At 34.3% G+C, this 22444-nt stretch overlaps 1 protein-coding gene across 1 annotated transcript; it reads right to left on the bottom strand.

Moving 5' to 3' along the window:
• Positions 1-132: 132 nt before the first annotated feature.
• On the bottom strand, positions 133-2569 carry LOC111888331 (glycosyltransferase family 92 protein RCOM_0530710). The gene has a single exon (XM_023884494.3). The coding sequence runs from the start codon at positions 2269-2271 to the stop codon at positions 505-507; it is 1767 nt and encodes a 588-aa protein (XP_023740262.1). The 5' UTR covers positions 2272-2569; the 3' UTR covers positions 133-504.
• Positions 2570-22444: the final 19875 nt, after the last annotated feature.

The following is a 22444-nucleotide window of genomic DNA, read 5'->3' as shown; positions in this document are numbered from 1 at the left end:
GAGATCTTGAAGAGATCTTTTGGCTGAAAATGAGAAAACAAACTTAAATTGGCACAAAAACCACTCAACCACCTTACTATAAGAACTCTTTTGAACAATTCAAAAGCAAACACACTAGTCATATTACCAAAATGCAAAAAAGAAAAATCATAAATTGTGAAAATAATGCCAAATACACAATAGTTCTATTTACATTACACAACAACCACCATAGCCTAATCACATAACAAATAGTCTATCAAGACCGAGAGGTTACAAATAGTCTTGCCCGTCACCTCCACTGAATGACAGAGACTGCTTCCACAGAAGACTTTCGTGTCCGCCAAACAAGGGTGAATAAAAAAAATGGTTCTTCCTACATTTGTATTTTCATAATTTGTCCAAAACTTACAACAATGACATAAAAAAAACCAAGTACAATGATTAGAAAAGTCCCTAACTTGGTTCAAAGAATCAATCAATCTATCAATTATATCAATATCAATATACCCAAATATTATTATATCACAAAGATCTATCCCATGGTAAAACCCCAGTGGAAACATCAACCAAATTCCCCAAAACAAAATCCCTTAAACCCGTATCCCAAACCTCACAAAATTGCAATCTCCAATCAACCGGTTCAATTGCTTCTGTACCCAAACCCGGTGCTCGATCTCTCGACCCTTCATTATGATTTTCCCTCCAATCTGTCACATAAGTAGCAACTCTTCTATAAAACTTTGCCCTAAAAACCTCCCACACTTGATACTTATAATGATTAATCACTGCAACTCTTTGATCCACATCCACGAATGTAAACCCTTTTCTCAAATGAAAATGGTGGACCACATTCATTAGGGTAAAGTCGAGTGCATCGGGTCGGATTATGGATTTGTGTCTTTCTGGGCTTTGTAATCTGCAGGTGTACCCTACTGTGACTCCTTTTTTAGGTCGTGAAGTTAACCCAGATGGCCCAAAGCTATGGCACGATGTTCTGATTTCTCCGATTGAAGAAGATGACGTGAAATTAGAAACTAGGGTTAGGAGAGAGCCTTGAGATGGGGTTATGGTGGAGGTTAAACGAGGGAAGTGATAGAATTCGTCTACATCCATGAAAGAAACCCAGTTGCAGACTGTTCTTGCTCGCATAGCACAATGAGAGAATCCAGCTTCTTGAGTTTTGATCCATGGCCAGATATGTCGGGTGATGTTGTGGCCCTCGAGGTTAAGATTCTTGATGACGTCTTTGATTTTGTCATCACTGTTGTTGTCGTAGATGAACCATTTTTGTACACCGAGCCATGAATGGTAGGTTACCCATTCACGAATTGAATCAGCTTGATTCCATAGCATTGTGCAGACGCAAAGATCGTGTTTTTTCATAGTTGTGGTTGGTTTTGAAGTTGAGATTTTGGCGACAGAAGGGAGAAAAATCCGGTGGGAACGGCCATGGATTCTGGGCATTCTGAAACTGACGGTGGCGCGTATGCCTAGAGCTTTCTCCGGGTGCATGAGGATGCTTCTTGGTAACATACACCGGACGACTTCTTGAGCAGCCGTTAAAGCTCTGGTTGTGAGCATGAATTTGTCACCGGTTTTCCAATCGCCTAATCCGAAATGGCAACTGAATTGTTTCGGGTCGGATTCCTTATCCTGTCGATGGCTGATCCCTTTCACGAACACGACGGCGGTGTTTCCGTCCAACACCGCCTCATACGCTAGATTCTCCCATGAATTTACAGGTTTATCTTCTGTTGTATCGATCATCAGACCATGTTGTTGTAGTGTGATTAGAGATGAGAAGTTCACCGGAGGGAGCGGGCAACGAACGAGAAAACGGTTATCGTTGTACTCCTCCACCGACAATGGACTGCTTCCCTTTCTAACACCGTTATCGAGATCCGAATCGGAATCGGAGATGTTACTTTTGTAAATACATTTCAATCTATTTCCGATTTCAGTTCCGGTATCTGTACTTTTTGAGACTAACAGTAGAACATGATCAGGAAACGAAACCCTATCTTCTATTTTAAACTGAGGTAACTCGTTAAACTTGGAGAAAACTGAAACGGGGTCCATTTGAAAGGCGGATAAAGAGGATAATCTGGAGTGTGCTATGACGTGATGAAACGCCGACGTGTGTCGCCGGAAAAGGAGATAGAAGAAAACAAAGAAACCGAAACAGTAAAGGAGAGATCTTACAGGAGGAAAATGGCGGAGAGATGAGAAGTTTGTGGGTTTCAGAAACCGCTTCCGCTTCCGCCGTTGCTCCGGCGAGTCCATAACCATTTCCTTTTGTACGTAGTTCTGATTAAGTACTGGTGTGATGAAAGGGTTCAGGTGAGTCTAGATCTGGCGATGGAGAATGGGACTATTCTTGGTTTTATGGATGGGGTTATTCCTTTGCTCCGCCGGCTATTGTCGGAAACGGTGTTAAGGGCGGCGGTGGACGCGGTTGTGCGGTGGGGATGTCCGCGTTGGATACGGTGGGTTTTAAGGAGTTATGAAAGAATGGGTGAAGCCGTGAAGGAATGTTTTAAGAAATTGGTATGACTGGTGAGTGGTGACCACGCTTACCACTTCAAAGTAATATACATTTGGTTAATAAAATAAATATTTAATCGTAAATATGATATTTAAAAAAATAAGTTTATTTAATATTGAGTAACAACTGCAAATTTGGTCCTTCACTTTGCTCCTTTTGTGGAAGTGGTCCAACCTAACGTGTATAGGATGTTCTAAGACAATAATTTGTTTGTGGATTTTATTCTTGTAAAACTTGATTTGATATGAAATTGTTTATATCAAAATTGAAATAACTAATTTATAGTTAAATAATTATTTTTTAATTTTACTGATTTAATTTTCTTTTTATCATTATTGTTTAAGACAGCACAATTCCCTACTCCTCTCTCTCTACACCAGCATCGTCGAATTCATCTTCTTATGGTAAGAGATTTCCCTACAATTGTTGAAGAATAGGACATATGACAAAGCATTGGCGATCTCGTAAAGAGGAAGGCAATGTGGCGGCAACTGAGAACCATGAAGCAGACTGGGAAACCGAATCCCTAATGGCCCAAGTTGTGAATAGTGATATGACCCAAGGAGTTGAAGCCCAATACGGAAAAATGAGTCCAACTCATGTGCAACCACGTTTTTCCCTAGTCGCATCAACTAGGTGTTAAACGAACACATTAGATGATTGGATTGTAGACTTTAGCTGTACAAATCATATGACAGACAATAAAAGTTGACTCCTAAATCCAATGTCATATGGTTGAAATCGGTGACGACCCGGAATTTTCATTCGATCAAACCCTAAAAGTCAATCACTTCATATTATAAGTCAAGTTCACTTTTACTTGATTTTGGAAAAAATAAGTTCATTTAATTATTTTAATAATTAATCTTTAAACGAACGGGTGAACGGATGGGCCGTCTCGGGTCTCAAAATTTCTAAACCGCGAATACCACGTAGCTTAGAAGTTCGCGGCCAAACTTTTATGTTTGGGCCGTAAACTACCCCCAAAAACGTAAACTCATGCCTTAAGCATGAGTTTACTCCCCAAACTAGTCATTTTATGTTTACTCCCCAATTACCAAAAGAGTAAACTCAAAAACACTCTCAAGTATCATCCATGAATTTAATCAAGATCTGCAAACTTGTAAGTGTTCTAGCCATTCCAAGTTGGTATAACACCTAATTTAGTGATTGTACATCTTATCATCTATCCGTTTTTGTGTTTTGATTAGTTTTCCAAAAACACCAAGAACACACACTAAGTGTTCTTGGACTTTTAGCTCATTTCAAGCTTCCTTATAGTAAGTACTTCCATCCTTGAGTCTTAATAAGCTTGTATTACATATTAACATCAAAGAAAAGTCCCAAGAACACCAAGATCAAGGTGTTCACAGTTTTGGGAGGCTCCCAAAACCGTAAACACCAAATATGGTGCAAAGTAGTGCCTTAGGGTGCCTAGATGCTTCACCATGCTTTAGGGACTTGTCTAGATTCATCCTTGATGAGTTTATCACACAAAAAGCACCAAAACCTTACACTTTCCTGTGTTTACGGTTTGGGGATCTCCCAAAACCGTAAACACCCCAAAAGGTGCATAAAAGTCCCATAAAAGTCCAATGGTTATTCCTTATCTCTAAATATAACCTAGACTATTGCCATGATTGAGCTAAGGACTTGAAAACCCCCCAAATACCAAACTTATGGGTTTAAGGTAGTAAACTCATGAGTTTAAGGTACTAAACCCAAAGGGAAATGACCATGAGGTCGTAAACTCCTCAAAGGAGTGTTTTGTTGCCCTAGTCCCTTCCTAAGGCCTAACCACCAAGTAGAAATGCTTCAAAGGACTTGTAAAACTTCAAAACAACATATGGTCATAAGGTGTAGAGTTTACGACCGTAAACCCTTGAGTTTACTGTCGTAAACTACTTGGGTAATGGTCATTAAAACCGTAAACTCCAAAGGAGTTTACCCTTGAACTCCAAACACTCTAGCTTTGCCCTACAAACACTTGGATGCAACCCTTGTGATCTTTAACACTTGAAACAAAGTGTTTTCATGTTCTAGAGTGTCCCAACTTAATTTATTAGTTATAAATTGGCTATTTAGTTATATATATATATATATATATATATATATATATATATATATGTTCATTATATGATAACTAGGCTCGTGCGTGTGTACAAGTCCCCATTTGTCACCTAGCACCGTATCCGACACTTCAATCTAATCCACTCGCTGCAACTGAGTTCATACCCCTTAATCAATGTTGTAAATGATTTTAAATACTTTAATGGGGGAATACAAGTAGAAAATATTATGTTATTAAATCACTCATATGTATTTTATAACTGTGTTTTCATCCAACAGATTTCACATACTTCAAAATGTGATGCATGAAATGATTTTCTATCTTAAAATACCTCGGTAGCAAATGTATTTGTTTTGAAATGTTTATTAAAATGACATCAAGTCATTGTTAATTATTGTTCAAAACTCTTAGATGTCTTACAAAACCATTTTTACCTTCTTGAGCAAAACTATATCTATACACTTATGTTCTTATATATGTATTGATGTTATAGTTTTCATCCTTCATTCAGTTTCCCACACTCTTGCGTAGCAAGGGTGTATAAACCTATTTGGGCAATCAATTACCTTCCAGTTAACTATTATAGGGATAGTTAGGAGATACAAAACATAATTCCTATTACAAGGAATCACATCAGAATCAGTTCATTCATGAGTCTATACTATACATTACATGTTACATGAATACGCTTACATGAATACCTTTACATAGATACATTTACCTGTATACACTTACATGGATACTTGTACCTCGATTCACTAGGATGATTTATTAGTACATTATGTGTAAATTGTCCTGCCTATCCCAGTTCAACGGGATATCTAGACGGAACTAACCATTCCGGAACCCACCTATTAGCAACAGTGGTAGATGAACATCTACGGATGCTTACGGTTATTACTTATACTAGGGGTACCTTTACGGGACTAACCATTCCTTTAGCCTACTGTTCGCTACAGAGGTAAATGAACATCTACGGATGCCTACGGTTAATACTTATATTAGGAGTACCTTTACGGGACTAACCCTTCCTTAAACCTGTTGTAGCTACAGAGGAAAATTGAACAATCTACGGATGTTCAAAGGTTATACATTTCGCTAATCGTGATGTCGTGTTAATCCTAATACAAAAGGATAACACTTACATGTTTACATTTTTTCTATTACTTTATTTTGTGATACATTCACATAAACGATGAGTTAGACTAAGTCCTGTTAGTAATAGTCAAAAGAAAGGAAAAACTATCATTTTTATAGCAAAACATTCGGGTCTTGGTAGAAGACTACATTTCATACTAGTAGGAAATATGGGATTTTCTAGGGTTTTCATACTTATATCAACTGTTCCATTTAAAAGATTTACAGGTCATTCATAACAGTTTTCCAAAACAAGACAATGACACTTAAATACTTATGAATTCACCAGCTCTAGGCTGATACTCGCTTTCAAAATAACTTGTATTCTCAGGTCACCAGTAGACAGGTACGATGGCTAGGTTTTGAGAAGACGGAGCACAGACAAGACTCATCTTTTATTTTGATTGTATATTTTGGTGTCTTACTACAATGAAAGAACACACATGTATTAAAACTTTACTTTAATGCAATGGATGATGTTGTTGCTTGTTTACTACTTTACACTGTTGTGATACTGTACATGACGTCCTCCACCCCGGAACGTTTCCGCCGTTCTTGGTTTTGGGGTGTGAGAAAATCAAGTAGTGATGATTGCATACAACTCACGACACAAAATCGCTCACATTGGAGATGTTACGTTTCCCACCAGTTCTGATCAGAAAGAGGTAAAGCTTGTGACATCCTCAATTTCATGACCAGAAAAACCCGATTTATTTATGTTTATTTTGAAATCACAGTATCCTTAAAAGAATAATATTGCGAACTTTGTTCCCAAAAACATGATAAATATATTATCAAAACATTTCCGAAGAAACGTATTTTATTTATATTAAAAACATTGGGACGTCATTGTCGATACAATACATAAGCATAAACGAAATAATACAGGCCTTACACTAGTTTATCTAAACTACTGCCTATAGGTATCCATAAATCTCTCATCATATCATCACACATGTGCCCTTGTGTCATTACCTATAATATAAGAAACTAAGTTGCCGTTTGTTTTTTCGAAGCGAAAATGTATGAAGTATGCGAACCACCTCTGCACTCCTCTATAGCAGAAGAGGAGGACCAAACGACTGCATCATGTAATAAAAAGTTTGTTTGTTTTTTAACCGCTGCAGACTGTTGCAATAAGTTAAAGTAAGGTGTGAAGAGGTTTGAAGCAGACGGTCAAGTGTTGCGCCACGCAGCACACGCGCAACAGTTTTTTTTAAGTCGGAAGTCTTCTGAAAAACAAACAGTTGCAAAGGGTCAAGTGTTGTGTGTGTGATGTGCATAAGTGGTTAGAAGTGGTTTTTTAGAAAAAAAAACAAACACCACCTAAGTGGGTCAATCTTGAGGGCCTGGTGAGCACATAGGATTTTCAACTCACAATAATTAAATAGTTATTTATTATTATCAAATCATCAACCAGATTACCCCTTCCCTCTATCCTTGATCGGTCTATATTTATAACACAATAAATTGTACTAAATATGTTGAATTAATGTATGATTGCCCAAGAATGGCACTACTTTGATGAGTTGTTGAAATTTATATGCACGTCATTATATACGACTAAAATTGGGTGGAAACTGCAAGAAAAATGAGCAAAATGAAGTTAACAAGCGTGGGAGACGAATTGCTAAAGGAATGAAGAAAAATGGTGCTGAGAAATTTGACCACTATTCAATGTTTTGATCATATCTCATGATCTAGAGCTCTGATTGACATGAATAAAGAAGTTCTGGAAACTAGACAAAATTTCCTACAACTTTCATGTTTTGCGTTTTTACTGATTCTACCGTTTTCATCACCAAAAAAGGGAAACAAAGATGAGAGACGTCCTAGAACGCGTCTAAGACGCCCCCTAGGACGCCTACCCGTTTTAGGCCATTTTCAAGTGCAAATCAAGGACGGCAGAAGACATGTAAAATGTCCTGAAGGACGCTCGGACGTCCTATATGACGTCTAAGACGCCTACTAGGACGCCGACGCGGAAACAGCTCTGAAAATCAGTTTTTCAACACCTATTTAAAGGAGATTTAACCTTAATCGACTTAGGACCTCTCCCCTGCAATTTTTCCCAGTTTTGGAGGGTTCAAAACACGTTCAAACCTTCTCCAAACACGTTTTTGATCATTAATTTCCGAATCCAAAGCGATAAATCATCAATTCATTATCATTCAACGTTTGAAGATCGTTCAACCTACAGATCTACATCAATTCCATCAAGCTCCAGATTTTATTACTTCATCCCCAAGGTTTCATCGTTCCATAGTTGATTGATCATTAGACTTCATTGAATTTATGATTCCAAGTTGGTTTGTGAATTTTAGCATTAATTCCATTATTTATATTGAAGTTGTGTTTTGTTAATCATATGAAAGGCTAAACCACCTAGGTTACTTTCGGGAACGTTATAGGATGTTAGAATAAACACGTTTTGATTATTACTTTTATTCTAGTCAATTTCAGTTATTGTTTCATTCTTAAAGTTATGATTTTTACTTACAATAATTGGAGTTGGGTTTTTCTTATTGTGTGATATTGCAACTAAGATAATGTATTGTTAATTCACTAGTCATTTGGAATTCAAGTAGTTTAGGAACTAAGATGATCAGTTGAACCCACATACATTATTCTGAATTTGTAGTATTATATACTCAAAATTGTAATAGGTAATCGCAAGACACATTATCGCCAAACCACTAGTTGTTCCTAATCCAATTAGACATAGGGAGTAAGACAACTAGTTGGAATAACATATTGTGTGCTCAAAATTATTTGTTGCAAGTTAATCAACCTTAATTATGTCTAGGTAATTAAATTGGAAGTTAAGGGAAGAAAAACGTGTAAGTCCAACCATTGGAACAACTGAACCGGAAGTATCTTGTTTTGTTTTCTCATTGATATTAGTTTGTTTTAGTAGTTCTTGCATTACCAAGTTTTTAGCTTTTTCATCAACTTTTAGTTTAAATAATTTTGTGACAATTGCTAGTAGTTTGTCATTAACTATTTTAACACAAAGTTTGACCACAACCTCCTCGCGGATTCGACCCTTACTTACCCTAGCTATCTAGCGTGTGTGAGGTTTATTTTTGACCGAGACAACGACCTCAATCAATCCTCACTATCTATCCATAACATCTAATTTCAAGGGACCTATCATAAGGATCATCTTGGGGATAGGCAATAACGATTAGGGGAGTCCATAACAATATATGTAGTAAGGCAACCATGGGGGAATGGAGTACGCATGGTAAACACCAAGTTCAAAAACACCTACATGTTGCGAGCATGTTAGCATTCCACTGGACTGTCTAGAATAGTCAACGGTCGTTATCTATACTCTGCTAGGCAACTGGATCATCTTTAAAGTCAAGGCCTCAAATCATCTATATCATTTTTTATCTCTCATTATCTATATCACCTTTCATCTCTCATCATCTATATCACCTTTTATCTCTCATCATCTATGTCATCTTATATCTACCTATCTTTTACCCAACATATTTATAGGTAATAAAATACATATACAATTTAAAATCGAGTAAAACATGTATAAATTGTTCATCTAGCATAGATATCAGGAACACAGACAATAAGCACATATAGCATGTAATTATCTTAAATACTTTATATTTATGTGTAAGATGAAAGTAATTATGTACTCACATGATAAATGGGTGACTGATGATTTGGGCAGAACTTCGTCTAACACCACAGATATTCCTTGACGTGACCTAAGTATAATTACTATAGAGTTTTATTCTAATGATCATGGAGACTAAGAATAGTCTATATCCTCCTTAATCTCAATGTCTACATCAAGATCTATGAAGTAAAGATCAGCCAGGCAGGACAATTAGGAGGCAAGATCATTTCGGCATAATAGTTTTTCAGAAATCCAACAACCAAGCCAACATGACCATTCTAGACACCTCTCCCGTAAGTAGATCAATCAGTATAATGGCATGGAATTACTGATAAATCTTATTTATAAGTTCACAATAACGACTTATGACTATAAATATAAGTTACATTGAAAATACTAGAGTGTAGCTTAACTTACAGAGGTTCTTCCTAACAAAAGTTAGGAAATTGAACTGGCAAAGCTTTTACTCGCTAGCTACTACTTCTTTAGCGATCACAGGGCTTGGCCGAAGGCTAAAACTAAGGGAAATAGGCTAAAATCAAGAGAATTTCAAGAAAGGGGATAATGGGGGAGTGAGGAAACTAATGATCAGCCAAAGCCTATTTATAGCACAATTGCGCGTCGCGCACACCTGAGACTTTGTTCCTCCCGTTTTTTCTGCCACATGTTGTAAATATAGTGGTCCACGCCCCACCTTTTAGAAGGTGTGTGTTGTGCAACCCACTTGCTCATGGCACTACTCGGAAGACTTTTGAAAATTGTATCTTCATACGAGCTCCGTTTTCGATGTTCTTTATATCCCCGGAAAGCTCTCGACCCGATCTACAACTTTCCTTTAGACTCCGTCAAGAAATTTTGACTTTATTTTTAAAGTTGTATTTTTAATAGGCTTAGACTATTAAAGTTTATTAAAAATTTATAACTATCTCATTTGACATCCGATCTCGACTGTCTTTATATCGATGGAATACTAATAACAAGATCTTCAACTCTCATTTATATTGATTTGGCTAACAATCTACCAATCTAAAATTTGATATCAGTGTGGATACTATTACACCGAATTTTAGAAAAATCATAACTTCCTCTATTTAACTCGTATTTAGATGGTATCTATATGCACGAATTCACTTTTATGATATCTACGACTAAGGCTAATAATCGTCCTAACTCTGATTTGCTATTTTCGATATCGTAGTCGTGTCAGTTTGAACGTGAAACTTCAACGGGTCATAACACATCCGTTATAAGTTCATTTTAAGCGCTCCTTATACCTCTAGAATCCTTATTATGGCTACTCCATCTCACTCATAGGCTATTCATCCTAATCTTTAGTCAATATAGACATAAATTTTATCCCTATTTTATTACGTAGCTATAACACACAATGTGTATGTGTGTGTGTATATATATATATATATATATATATACACACACAACATAATAATCAATGGAGGTGCTATGCTCCGACCATAGGAAAATGCATAGTATCTCGAAATGTTGTTTTTGATGAAGCTTCCTCATGGTGGTCAGATTCGACTAGTAATAAAAAAGAATAGCCCTCACCCGATCAAGTAAAATTACCGTTATTTGGCATATCTGAAGCAGCAGATGAAAATGTAATCCATGATGATGAACAACCACATCAGCAAGAAGATCCAGTAGTGAATAGAGGCAGGAATCCTTGGAGTACAGGAGTAACTGTGTCACAAGGTGAGGAGTCATGCAGATCAACAAGGATTAGGAAGCCTAATCCTCAGTATGCTCATGTTGCCACTGTTGTGGATGAAATTAAATAACATGCTAATTTTGAAAAGTCTAACACAAAGCAAGAATGGGAAATGGACATGGTAGAAGAAATCCAACTAATTTATTGGATAAGCTTGGAATGTTGGACACCAAACCCGTTGTTACTCCTATAGATCTTAACTCCAAAGTATCAGCATGAAGGATCATTGTTAGAAGATGCAACCATGTATTGAAAAGTCGTTGGTAGCTTAATTTATCTAACATTAACATAACCTGGTCTTGCATACTTAGTTGGAGTGTTGAACATGTTTATGCAGGAGCCTGGGAGGCCACACTTACATGATGTTAGAAGGGTGCTCAAATATGTTAAAGCTACCATGGATTTTGGAATCTCATTCAAGAGGGAGAAAAGTTTGAAGCTAATGGGGTTTTGTGATGCCAATTATGATGGAGATCCAAACACTCGTCGTTCCACCACTAGCTACATGTTTATGCTTGGTCAAGGAGTTATCTATTAGTGCAGTAAATTACAACCCTCAGTTTCCATGTCAATGACAGAAGCCGGATACAAGTCTATTGCGATAGCTGCACAAGAAGATACTTGGTTGAAGCAATTGCTGACTGATTTGAAGTTAGAATTTGAGGATCGGATAATGTTACATTGTGACAACAAATCAACAAATCAACTAGCAAGCAATCATGCTTTCCCATGCGCGCATGAAACATATTGAAATTCAATATCATTATATTAGGGAGAAGGTTCTTTCGGGAGAAATTGATTTAGTTTATGTACACACTAAATCTCAAATTGCAGACATGTTAACCAAGGGATTGTCAAAGCCTATTCTCAGTGAGTTTGTTACTCAGTTGGGAGTGAAGAAGCATGATGTTGAGAGGGAGTTTGTTGGATAGCAACATCATGGAGTCCACATCATCAATACACATCATTAGGTCACTTTAACTTGGTAATATTTACACATTAAAGGTTGTTATGTCCATGTTTTAGTTAGTTGCCTTTGTGGCTATTTTTCTGCTTTGACTATGTAGTGAGTAGTTGTTTGTTTCCTTTAAGTACTTTGTATTTCCCTTCTTTTGCAATGAACATGAAATAGAAGATACCTTTAGCAGAAACTTTTGTGATCACTGTACGTTTATTAATTCTCTAGTTCCTTCTGATTGTATTCAGAAACCAACACTCATATGGGTTTCCTTCCAATCCCGTTTTCATTTGTTTTCCCCGAAAACAATTTTGAGCACGTTCTAGTGTATGTACTTCATCATCATCATCATCATCATTCTATACATTAAAACTCAACAATATTAGTAGTAGTAAAAGAAGACAATCAGAAGATAATGAGGATCAAGTTCTAGCATGTTTTATGTGTGTGCACCAAAATTAGGATTCCATGACATAGTCCTTAATCCACTCACACACACTTGCAAAACATACACTAAAACAAAGTTTTAAGAATTGTAACTCAAATGTGTTGGGTTTTTCTTAATCAAAACTCAATGGAAATCATTTGTTGTTTTATTTTCTCAATGGTAACTCAAGAATTAGAATCCTATATTCGAATAAAAAACTGAAATCGTGTGTGTTTTTGTTTTTAGAAATCAATTTGAGATAGTGTGTGTGCTCTCATGTCTAAAAATCAATTTGTGTGTAGGTGATCATCCCCCCATAAATTGATTTGTATGCGGGTGTTCATGCCTCACTGGTCATTAGAGAGAAACAATTATTCCATTAGCTCTAATAACAATCAACCAAAATTTTGATTCAAGGCAACTACACCAATTCTTCATTAGTATCATCAAATGAAATAAGAACACATATATATCACCATCGATACCCAATTCATTTTTCCTTCAATCATGAATATAATATTTTCATCCCCCCCCCACACTCTCTCTCTCTCTCTCTCTCTCTCTCTCTCTCTCTCTTTCCCTCTTTATCTCTCTCATGGTGATGTTCCAACGACCATTACCATGCTCTTCCTATTGAATATGTCCTCCTATGAGATTCGATAGCCATGGTGACACTGAGATGCTTTTCATTTGGTCAAATAATTAATTGAAAATTCGATTAGGTTAATACTTTATTTTTAATAGGTTGATGCTTTATTTTTACTTTAAATGGACGCACTAAACTGTATCAACATTGCTTAGATTTATAAACGATTTCAATATGGGGTAATGTGATTTCAATGACGGTGGATTAATTTGGGTTGATCGTCATCAGAACTTGGTGGTCGTATTTTGAAACATAATTATGATGTTTTGATCAATGTCTTTGGTGGTATTGATCTTTGATGGCAGTGGAACAGTTTCACTAATTATAATGGAGTGTTAATGTATTTCGATGGCATCTAATGTATTAATGGTGGTGATATTTTACAAAGTGGTCAACAAACGAGAAAGAGAGAGGGAGAGAGAGAGAGATGATGTGGGCCCTGCCATTTATTGTCTTTATGTATATATATATATATATATATATATATATATATATATATATATATATATATATATAGAGAGAGAGAGAGAGAGAGAGAGAGAGAAATGAAAAGGGCATATAATTCATTTTAGACAAAACTATAAAATTGGTCCATGTAGTATTCAAAAAACTTTGGATAAGGTCCAAAAAGTCTCCAACTTGCATGGATGGTCCAAAATCAAGATTTTCATGTGTATTTGGTCCCTGAAGAACTTAAAAAGACTGTTTTGCCCTTTTTATTTATTTATTTATTTGTATTTTTTTATATTTCCTTTAATAAATGATTAATTAAAAATTAAAAATGAAAGAATTGGGCCCACCCTACCTCTAACGATTCTCTATCTTTCTCTCTCTCTCTCTCTCTCTCTCTCTCTCTCTATATATATATATATATATATATATATATATATATATATATATATATATATATATATATATATATATATATATATATCATGAACATTGTTCCAGAGACACTCAGTGTTCTATATCTAAAACATAGATTGTAAAATATCGATTTCAATAATCTTTAAAAGTTGCATCAAGATACAAGCTTTACAATTCCCACCTCCAATTTTACACACACAAATCGGTTTCTGGGTTTTTTTAGGAATAACGATTAACATAAACACATACAAATTGATGGTTGATGGAACTAACAGAAGAAGAAGCGATGTATTTAGGTTTGAAATTGGATGTAATGTATTTGGGCTGTGTAGATTTCGATCTGATATTCTACTTTTCCCCAGGGAAGAAGACACAATGAAGTTGGGTTTTGTTTGAGGTAACGAAACCCACAATCCACAAACAAATTTGGATTTCCGGTGATGCTAAAACCAAACAGCGTCAATGGTGGTGTCTCCGAATGGATCTCCGATGGAGAGGAGGAAGACGCTCTTGCTCCACCGCTAACTTCAAATCTTCGTCGATGGTGAATCTCCTAAGTTCGTCATTGTTCCAGGCGGTGTTCATTGGGTGTGTTCGAAGCGGTGTTCGTTGGAGTTTGTCTTCGTTTCAAACGGTGTTCTTCGGGTAGAGTTTTGTATGTGGTTTTCGTTTCAGATATGGCCTTCTCCATCTTTGTTTCAGACCACGAAAGAAAAAACCCACCTTCAAGAGAGAGTTTGATTTACAGAGAAGAAGAAGAAGATATGAGAGAGAAAGAGAAAGTATCAGTAGGGGTAGGGTGGGGTGGGCCAAATTCTTTCATTTTAATTTTTAATTAACAAATTACTAAAGGAAATATAAAAATACATAAAGAAACAAAAAGGGCAAAACGGTATTTGCAAGCTCTTCAGGATCAAAACAAAATTTTGATTTTGGATCATCCATACCAGTTGGAAACTTTTTGAACTTTTTGAACCATATCCAAAGTTTTTTTGAATACAGGACCAATTTTATAGTTTTGTCTTAATTTTTTTTGTTGTATTTTGTAATGTTATAAAGTCTTACCAATATGTTTTATATAATATTTCGCATATGTCAAAAATAATATTTTCTTTGAAAGGTTAGCAACTTAACATGTGCCCGAATGGAGACGACGCGTAAAGTCGTAAACAATGGTCTCCTCAATCATAACGAACCTAAAAAGGGTGCAAAATTCCTAATGCAATAATGGATGACATCATGCCACATTCCTAAATTATACCCTCTGTTACGCTATTGCATTGTAACATGCTAGAAAAGTATTTTTTAAAATACTTTTCTTAAAATCATTTTGTGTAAGTTTCTTAAATCCACAAGAAAAAATAACTTTTCTACTATTCTGTCGTACTCACATTAACTCAATAAATAAAAACGTGAAGATATTTACGTTATAGCAAAACTGTCTAAAAAAAAAAAAAAAAAAAAAAAAGAAAACTGCCGTTGTAACAAAATTGTTTCAAATAAAAAGTTAAAAAATGCATATTATTCATAGTTTTAACTTTGAAATAATTGTTTGATTACCAAAATACAGAAAGAGGTGTTTAAAAATATTAACAATAATCTTACAACTCATAAGAGAAGAAATCAATAAAATAATTAATTACGGAGCCGAAAATGCAAGGTTTGATTTATATAATTGAGCTATGTGTAAAACGCATGTATTAGATGAGTTTATTTAATAGAAAAAATAAATATGAAATTCTAAGCATTTAAAAGTTTGAATTTATAAGAAAATTAGAAAAATATTGAATTATTAAAATTAATATGTTTTTTTTACTTTAAACAAATAATTTAGATAAATAAACAAAAGAAACTAATAAAGTTTTAATTTATAAATTTTAAAATTAAAAGGAAAGTCAATTATTGAGATTGATATGCATTTATTATTACATTTAGACAAAATTTCAAAAATGGTCCCTGTGGTTTTCGAAAATATCAAGTTTGGTCCCTAAGTTCAAAAAACCTTACGGATCATCCCTGTGGTTTCAAAACTTTTAACATTTGGTCCTTCCGGCTAACTCCGTTACCATTTAGCCGTTAAGTCAGGGGCAATTTTGTCATTTTACTACACAGGGACCATTTATGAGGTTTTTAATTACTTTTTTTTAAATAAATAAATATATAATATTTAATATGCAAGGGGTCCCTCTCTCTCTCTCTCTCTCTCTCTCTATATATATATATATATATATATATATATATATATATATATATATATATATATATATATATATATATATAAGAAAGCATAAAGGTTTCGTTACCCTTGTTGATAAATCTTTAGATAGTTCATCTCTTTCGGTTCTTGCCCTCATCTTATTCTTCAATTCTCCAATAAATCAAATACCTTGTTGTTCATTCAAGAACTATGGAAACAAATCGAATGTACTAAAGGAAGTTAATTGAGTAGAAGCTCACAAGGTTCGCAAATCGCACTTGAATTTCCATTTTTGCTCATCCAATATGTACCTATCTGAAGGAACCCAACATCGAATCATAACTCAGTAGCAGATCAACAACGAAAACCTCTCACTGTTGATTTTGAGGGACTGAAAAAACTAGGGTTTCAGGGTGACAAGGATAACATAATGAAATCAAACGAAAGGGATGAGTTGTTGTGACTGAAGAAGAAAGAAGAAAGAAGAAAGAACTAAATGAATCTAGGGTTTAAAGAACTTGAAGGCGTCATCACCTACATGAATGGACTCAATAGAGAAGGCCACCCCGTGTGCTACAATGCTTAGGGCATCTTCAAAAACCATGAAATGCGGTGGAAGAAGATTCGTATTTATACGCTAATCGAAGCATAATTGGTGCGCAATTCTTGTTGGAGATAAAAGCGCGAAGCTCTCGACGAGCTTTATCAATCTGTTTGAGGTATTCGGTGTCTACCACAGGCATTGCCATTGATGAATTGCACACAGTCAAGATGAAAGTGTGTGTGTTCGTGAACTAGGGAAGAGCAGGCCACTGGTCTACAGATATAGAATTAGATAATAGATAGGCTAAAATTAGGAGCCAAAGAGAAACTGGGTTCCTGTGTGGTTGACCTCACGGCAATCGAAAATCAAGGTCAGGCAACGTCTTTTGACCAAGAGCTTATCGTTTGACTGGGTATACGGTACGTGGAGAGAGAGAGAGAGAGAGAGAGTGGGACCCCTTGCATATTAAATATTATATATTTATTTATTTTTTAAAAAAAAGTAATTAAAAACCTCATAAATGGTCCATGTGTAGTGAAATGACAAAATTGTCCCTGACTTAACGGCTAAATGGTAACGGAGTTAGCCGGAAGAACCAAATGTTAAAAGTTTTGAAACCACAGGGACGATCCGTGAGGTTTTTTGAACTTAGGGACTAAACTTAATATTTTTGAAAACCACATGGACCATTTTTGAAGTTTTGTCTTACATTTATTATAATTATTACATTTAAATATTATGTGGAATTTGATTAAAAAAAAAAAAAAACACACACAAAATGTCATGTGAAAAAAATTTAACTGAAAATAACCACAAAATTACATGTGTCCAAATCAATTAGAGTGTGACATATGTAAAAAAAAATTATTTATTAAAATAGATTATATCATTGCAATCTTTATGAAACCCATATATTTTAAAATACGACAAAAAAATATGTTTATGATAAAAAAGACAAGACAAAGTTGATCCCACGGATCTCTAAACAGGAGACCTCCCCAATCCTAGCTTTGAGTACTTTCCAAAAGCAAAAGAAGAAAGAAAGAAGGAATTAAATCAAATATTTAAACTAAAACATGTACATTATACAGCTGAAACTCAAACACTTTACCACATCTACAAATATCCGGAGTATTATCCTAGGACCAATTAAACAATGTCCATGAACTATAAATACCAAACAACAAAGTCATTACTAATATGTTTCATAATTATATCGGACCCCTAACGATTCCATGTATCTTTAGCAATCATCAATATTATATATTTTTGATAATCCCCTTACAACATTTTCATTACATTTAAAAAGAGTGTTATTACCATCTAAGTATATGATACAATTATAAATTATAAACCATATTTAATATAAGTTCAACATTATATATAAAAAGTATATTAAATCCCGCCTGCCAATTACCAATTACCTATTGCCAAATGCCAAAGAGGCCGCCCACATGATCCAGAATCCTTTGACGAACCTTCTGATTCCCCCTCATTATCACCTTTTTCATTTTTCTTTATATTTTCTTTTTTATTTTACGTCATTTGATGGATTAATAATTGATTTTTTGTTACAGATAATGGAGTTTTCTATTATATCCAGCAAGAAAATCCACATGGTTAACGTCATTTTGTGGAAAAAAAAAACAAAATAAAATAGTTTAAGATTTTTAAACTCAAATTTTGCAACCAAAACTCGACGTGTGTTGTTAAATGGTGACAAAGATTCACTCATTTTGACATGATTTATCAGGTTTTTATAAACAGCGGTTATATTAAAGTTTTTAATTTTTAATCTCGTGTTAAAAAATAAAAGAGAATAAAGAAATACAAGTCCGACAAAGTTGGTTTTAAGTGACTCACGAGTCACGAACCATTAACTTGGAACAAACTCATTGGTGTTGGCATTTCTAACTTTAATATTACCATATTCTTTGCTTTTTATATATATAAAAAAAAAGTTCATTGATTATTAGAATAAAATAACTATAATTTTTATTTTATTTTATTTGTTTTCATCAATAAACCGAAAGTAATGATCTTATATTTTCGATGAGATGCCTTTGAATAAATCTTTAAACAAGAAAAACAAGACAAACATTTAAAACAAAGAAAGTAATTGTTTTTATATTCAAGACAAGTTATGTTATATGATTAATGCATGTGGCGTCACAAGTCATAACTCTTTGGCATGTGCTTTTCTTGTCCATTGAGTGTGGATATGAGGAAGAATAGTCTTCAAAAACATTTCCAAAAATTATTTAAAATAATTTTTTCGTCATATATTTGTTAGTATGTACTTATTTTAACGGGTATTTCAAATATTAGATCAAAATTAATGTCTTTTCGAGATTAGAAAATATTAGTAAGGTATACAAATATAATAATTCTTCATGGCATGCTTATTTTACTCAGAAACAAAGAATATTGTTAGAATTGTCTTACGAACTTTTTATATGCCTATAGTATATGCAAATACTAACTTATTGATAATACCTTGATTACACATATTAAAACGGAAGTTGATACTTAGCTCCATGTCTAAATTACGCACTTAAACAAAATTAGGTCCAGTCCCAGATTTAGGATAGACCCGATTGGATATAATCATATAATCGAACCGACGGTTTAGCATTGGATATGAGAAATTGTGTGGATTGGATTTTTTATAATATTTATTATATGGGTTTTAAAAAGTATGATTTAATGTGTTATCTTATGTAGTAGAAAATGTCATTTTGGTCCACCGATTTAATCTTTTAGTTTTTATATAAATTCATATTTTTAAATGCTTCCACATGTTTCTAAAAATATAAAAGTTATAATTTCCTGTTATAGTTTGTCATTAACGGTTTCACACAAATAATCCTAAAATCAACATATTAATTAGAAGAGAACCTAACAATAATGAAATTATGTAAGCAACAAATCTTATTAAGTTTGTTAGCCTGATATCATCATCACTTGAGGCATGGGAAAAGGATCATACTCGATGCATACATATTATTACCATTTTAGTTTTGAACTAGTAGTTGAGCTCGTGCTTTGTTATGAGTTTTACGTGTATTATAAAAAATAGAGGAGGGAAAATCATAGTGTATATATATATATATATATATATATATATATATATATATATATATATATATATACACACACACACTAGACGTTTACCCGCACAAAGCGACGGGTGCGGATCAACAAAATGACATAAAAAATTTATTAAACAAAATGACGAACAGATAGAGATTTCTTATACCTGGGCTAGGATTAAACGTAAGACATTTTTGGGCTTATTCGATTTTAATAGAAAGAAAAACAAAGGAGGAGGTAGCGAGCATGAGAGAGAACCAATGTTTTGCGGTCAATGGCAAGACATTTATGATAGATGAATGCTAGATCAATGCGCATCTTCCAGTTTATATGAAATGTTTTATAACGTGTACATCGTATTAGACTGATTCAAATGGATATGAAGAACACTTGGTCAAACTTTGACCCATTCAAAATGTTATCATCATGTTATTTGACTTTTTCATTATTATTGACAGATTCAATATTTAACGATTCAATTGGATATGAGGAACACTTGGTCAAAGTGTGACTCATTCAAAATCTTATCCTCATCATCTTATTTGACTTTTTCATAAATGTTGACCGGATAAAATTTAGTACTTACCGATTCAATTGGATATGAGGAACACTTGGTCAAACTTTGACCCATTCAAAATCTTATCATCATCATCTTATTTGACTTTTTCATAAATGGTGGCCGAATATGATTTAGTATTTATCGATTCAATTGGATATGAGGAACACTTGGTCAAACTTTGACCCATTCAAAATCTTATCATCATCATCTTATTTGACTTTTTCATATTTAACCAATTCAATTTGAAGATAAGCTTAGAAGACCTATTCAAAATCTGTCTTTAACCGGATAAGATTTATTATTCTCCGATGCATAAAATTATTGTATATGATGCTTAAAAGCTTGTACCTCTTAAAATTCAGCAAAATCTTGTAAATGCTTTTTAAGGTGTGTGTGTGTGTATATATATATATATATATATATACACACACACACACTATGGGGACATGGGGATAAACATGAAAGTTTAGAAAATAAAAAGTGAAAGCGTGGTGGGTTGTCAAGTCCACCAAACAAATTACACCATTTGTTTGCAAATAAAACGTAATATAATGGTAAAAAGGGATATCGATCATCGGAGAAATGGTTGTATTTAATCACCAATGCAATCCAATAGAACTAGTATAAATAAACTAACTAACTACAATTAAACTAAAAGTGGGGGGGGGGGGGGGTGTTATGATTGCTTGAAAACTAAAAGACTTGAATAGCTAGAAAACTTACAATTAAGCAAAATGATGAGATGCTCAAATATTGGAGATAATTGGTTAACCAATGCAATTCAACACAATGAACATCTGTGTGTTTATCATTAGGATTCAATATGAAGTTTATCGTTCATCCCAAATTGGTTATAGCAATCATGAAGCATGATATGTCAAGATTCCTCATAAGTTGTATGGAGGTTAGAGTAGCCCACAACACACATTCTTAATAAAAATCAAGGATCCAATTGAAGTAATTGAACCCAAGAAGTTGATTAGCCTTAAGAATGAAGGAATCCTCAATTCCTAGAGGACGTCAATGTTTACGCATCCATAAAGGAGTTATGATTTATAAGCTAGAGATGATTTCTACCATCATAAAGCCCTTGTTCTAAGTAAATTCAATGATTCAATGCTAAACCAAAGAAATAAACAAACAATTGCTCATTCAAGTACCAAGCTCATGATCAAAGTATTAAACAAGCATAAGAAAATTTGAACTAGAATCATTAAACATAAGATAAATGATAAATAAACATGAATCCTTCAAAAAAACCCACAAATATTCAAAGGTTTTAGCCAAGGTTGACCAAAATAGAGACATTAGCCACTCATGGCAACAAAATAACAATCACAAAAGTCTAATTGCATCAAGAAACTACCAATTGCTTAAAAAGATGAGAAGAAATGAGTCTTAAGCTCCAAAGATCGCGCTCTTCTGGTCTCCAATGGTGGAAAATCGAAGTGATAGCTGAAAGATCCAACCCCCAAGGTAAATGGTAAACCAAATGACCAAAATGCCCAAAACTGGGCAGTTACGCGGGTACCCGCACACGTGAGAATCCACCCGCGCAAATATTGCTGAAATGCTACTGGCTCGTTTTTCCTCTACTACCCAAGATTCCTTTGGTCCCCTCCATATCTCACATGATTCAAATCAACCAATCATCTTTTAGCTTCAAATATGGATGCTCCAAGCCCAAAATAACAATCCATGACCCATTTTCACAAGCCCATTCCATCTAAGTCTTTAACTTTTTAAGCCCAAATCTCCTTTTATGGATCCACAAGGCCCAATAATTCCTTAAAAGCCCACAAAGCCCATTCCAAGCTAACCCACAACCACAACAAGCTCCAAAACCCTAAAAAATACCTCATGCAAAATAAAAAGTCTCCGGTACGATCCATGAAAAAGGAATAAATAAAATACAATGCAATATTGATAAAAAGATCTAAAAATCTAAAATAAACTAATAAACAGAAGGAAATAAAATAAGCTATCAAAGTGATATTTTATACAAAGTTAAAGGTGCAGAGGTGAAAGTGATATTTTAAAAAGTAA

The sequence above is a fragment of the Lactuca sativa genome, chromosome 3 (assembly GCF_002870075.4).
Source record: "Lactuca sativa cultivar Salinas chromosome 3, Lsat_Salinas_v11, whole genome shotgun sequence".
NCBI lineage: Eukaryota > Viridiplantae > Streptophyta > Magnoliopsida > Asterales > Asteraceae > Lactuca > Lactuca sativa.
Note: the sequence above shows the minus strand (reverse complement) of the source record. Positions and strands in the feature narration are given on the sequence as shown.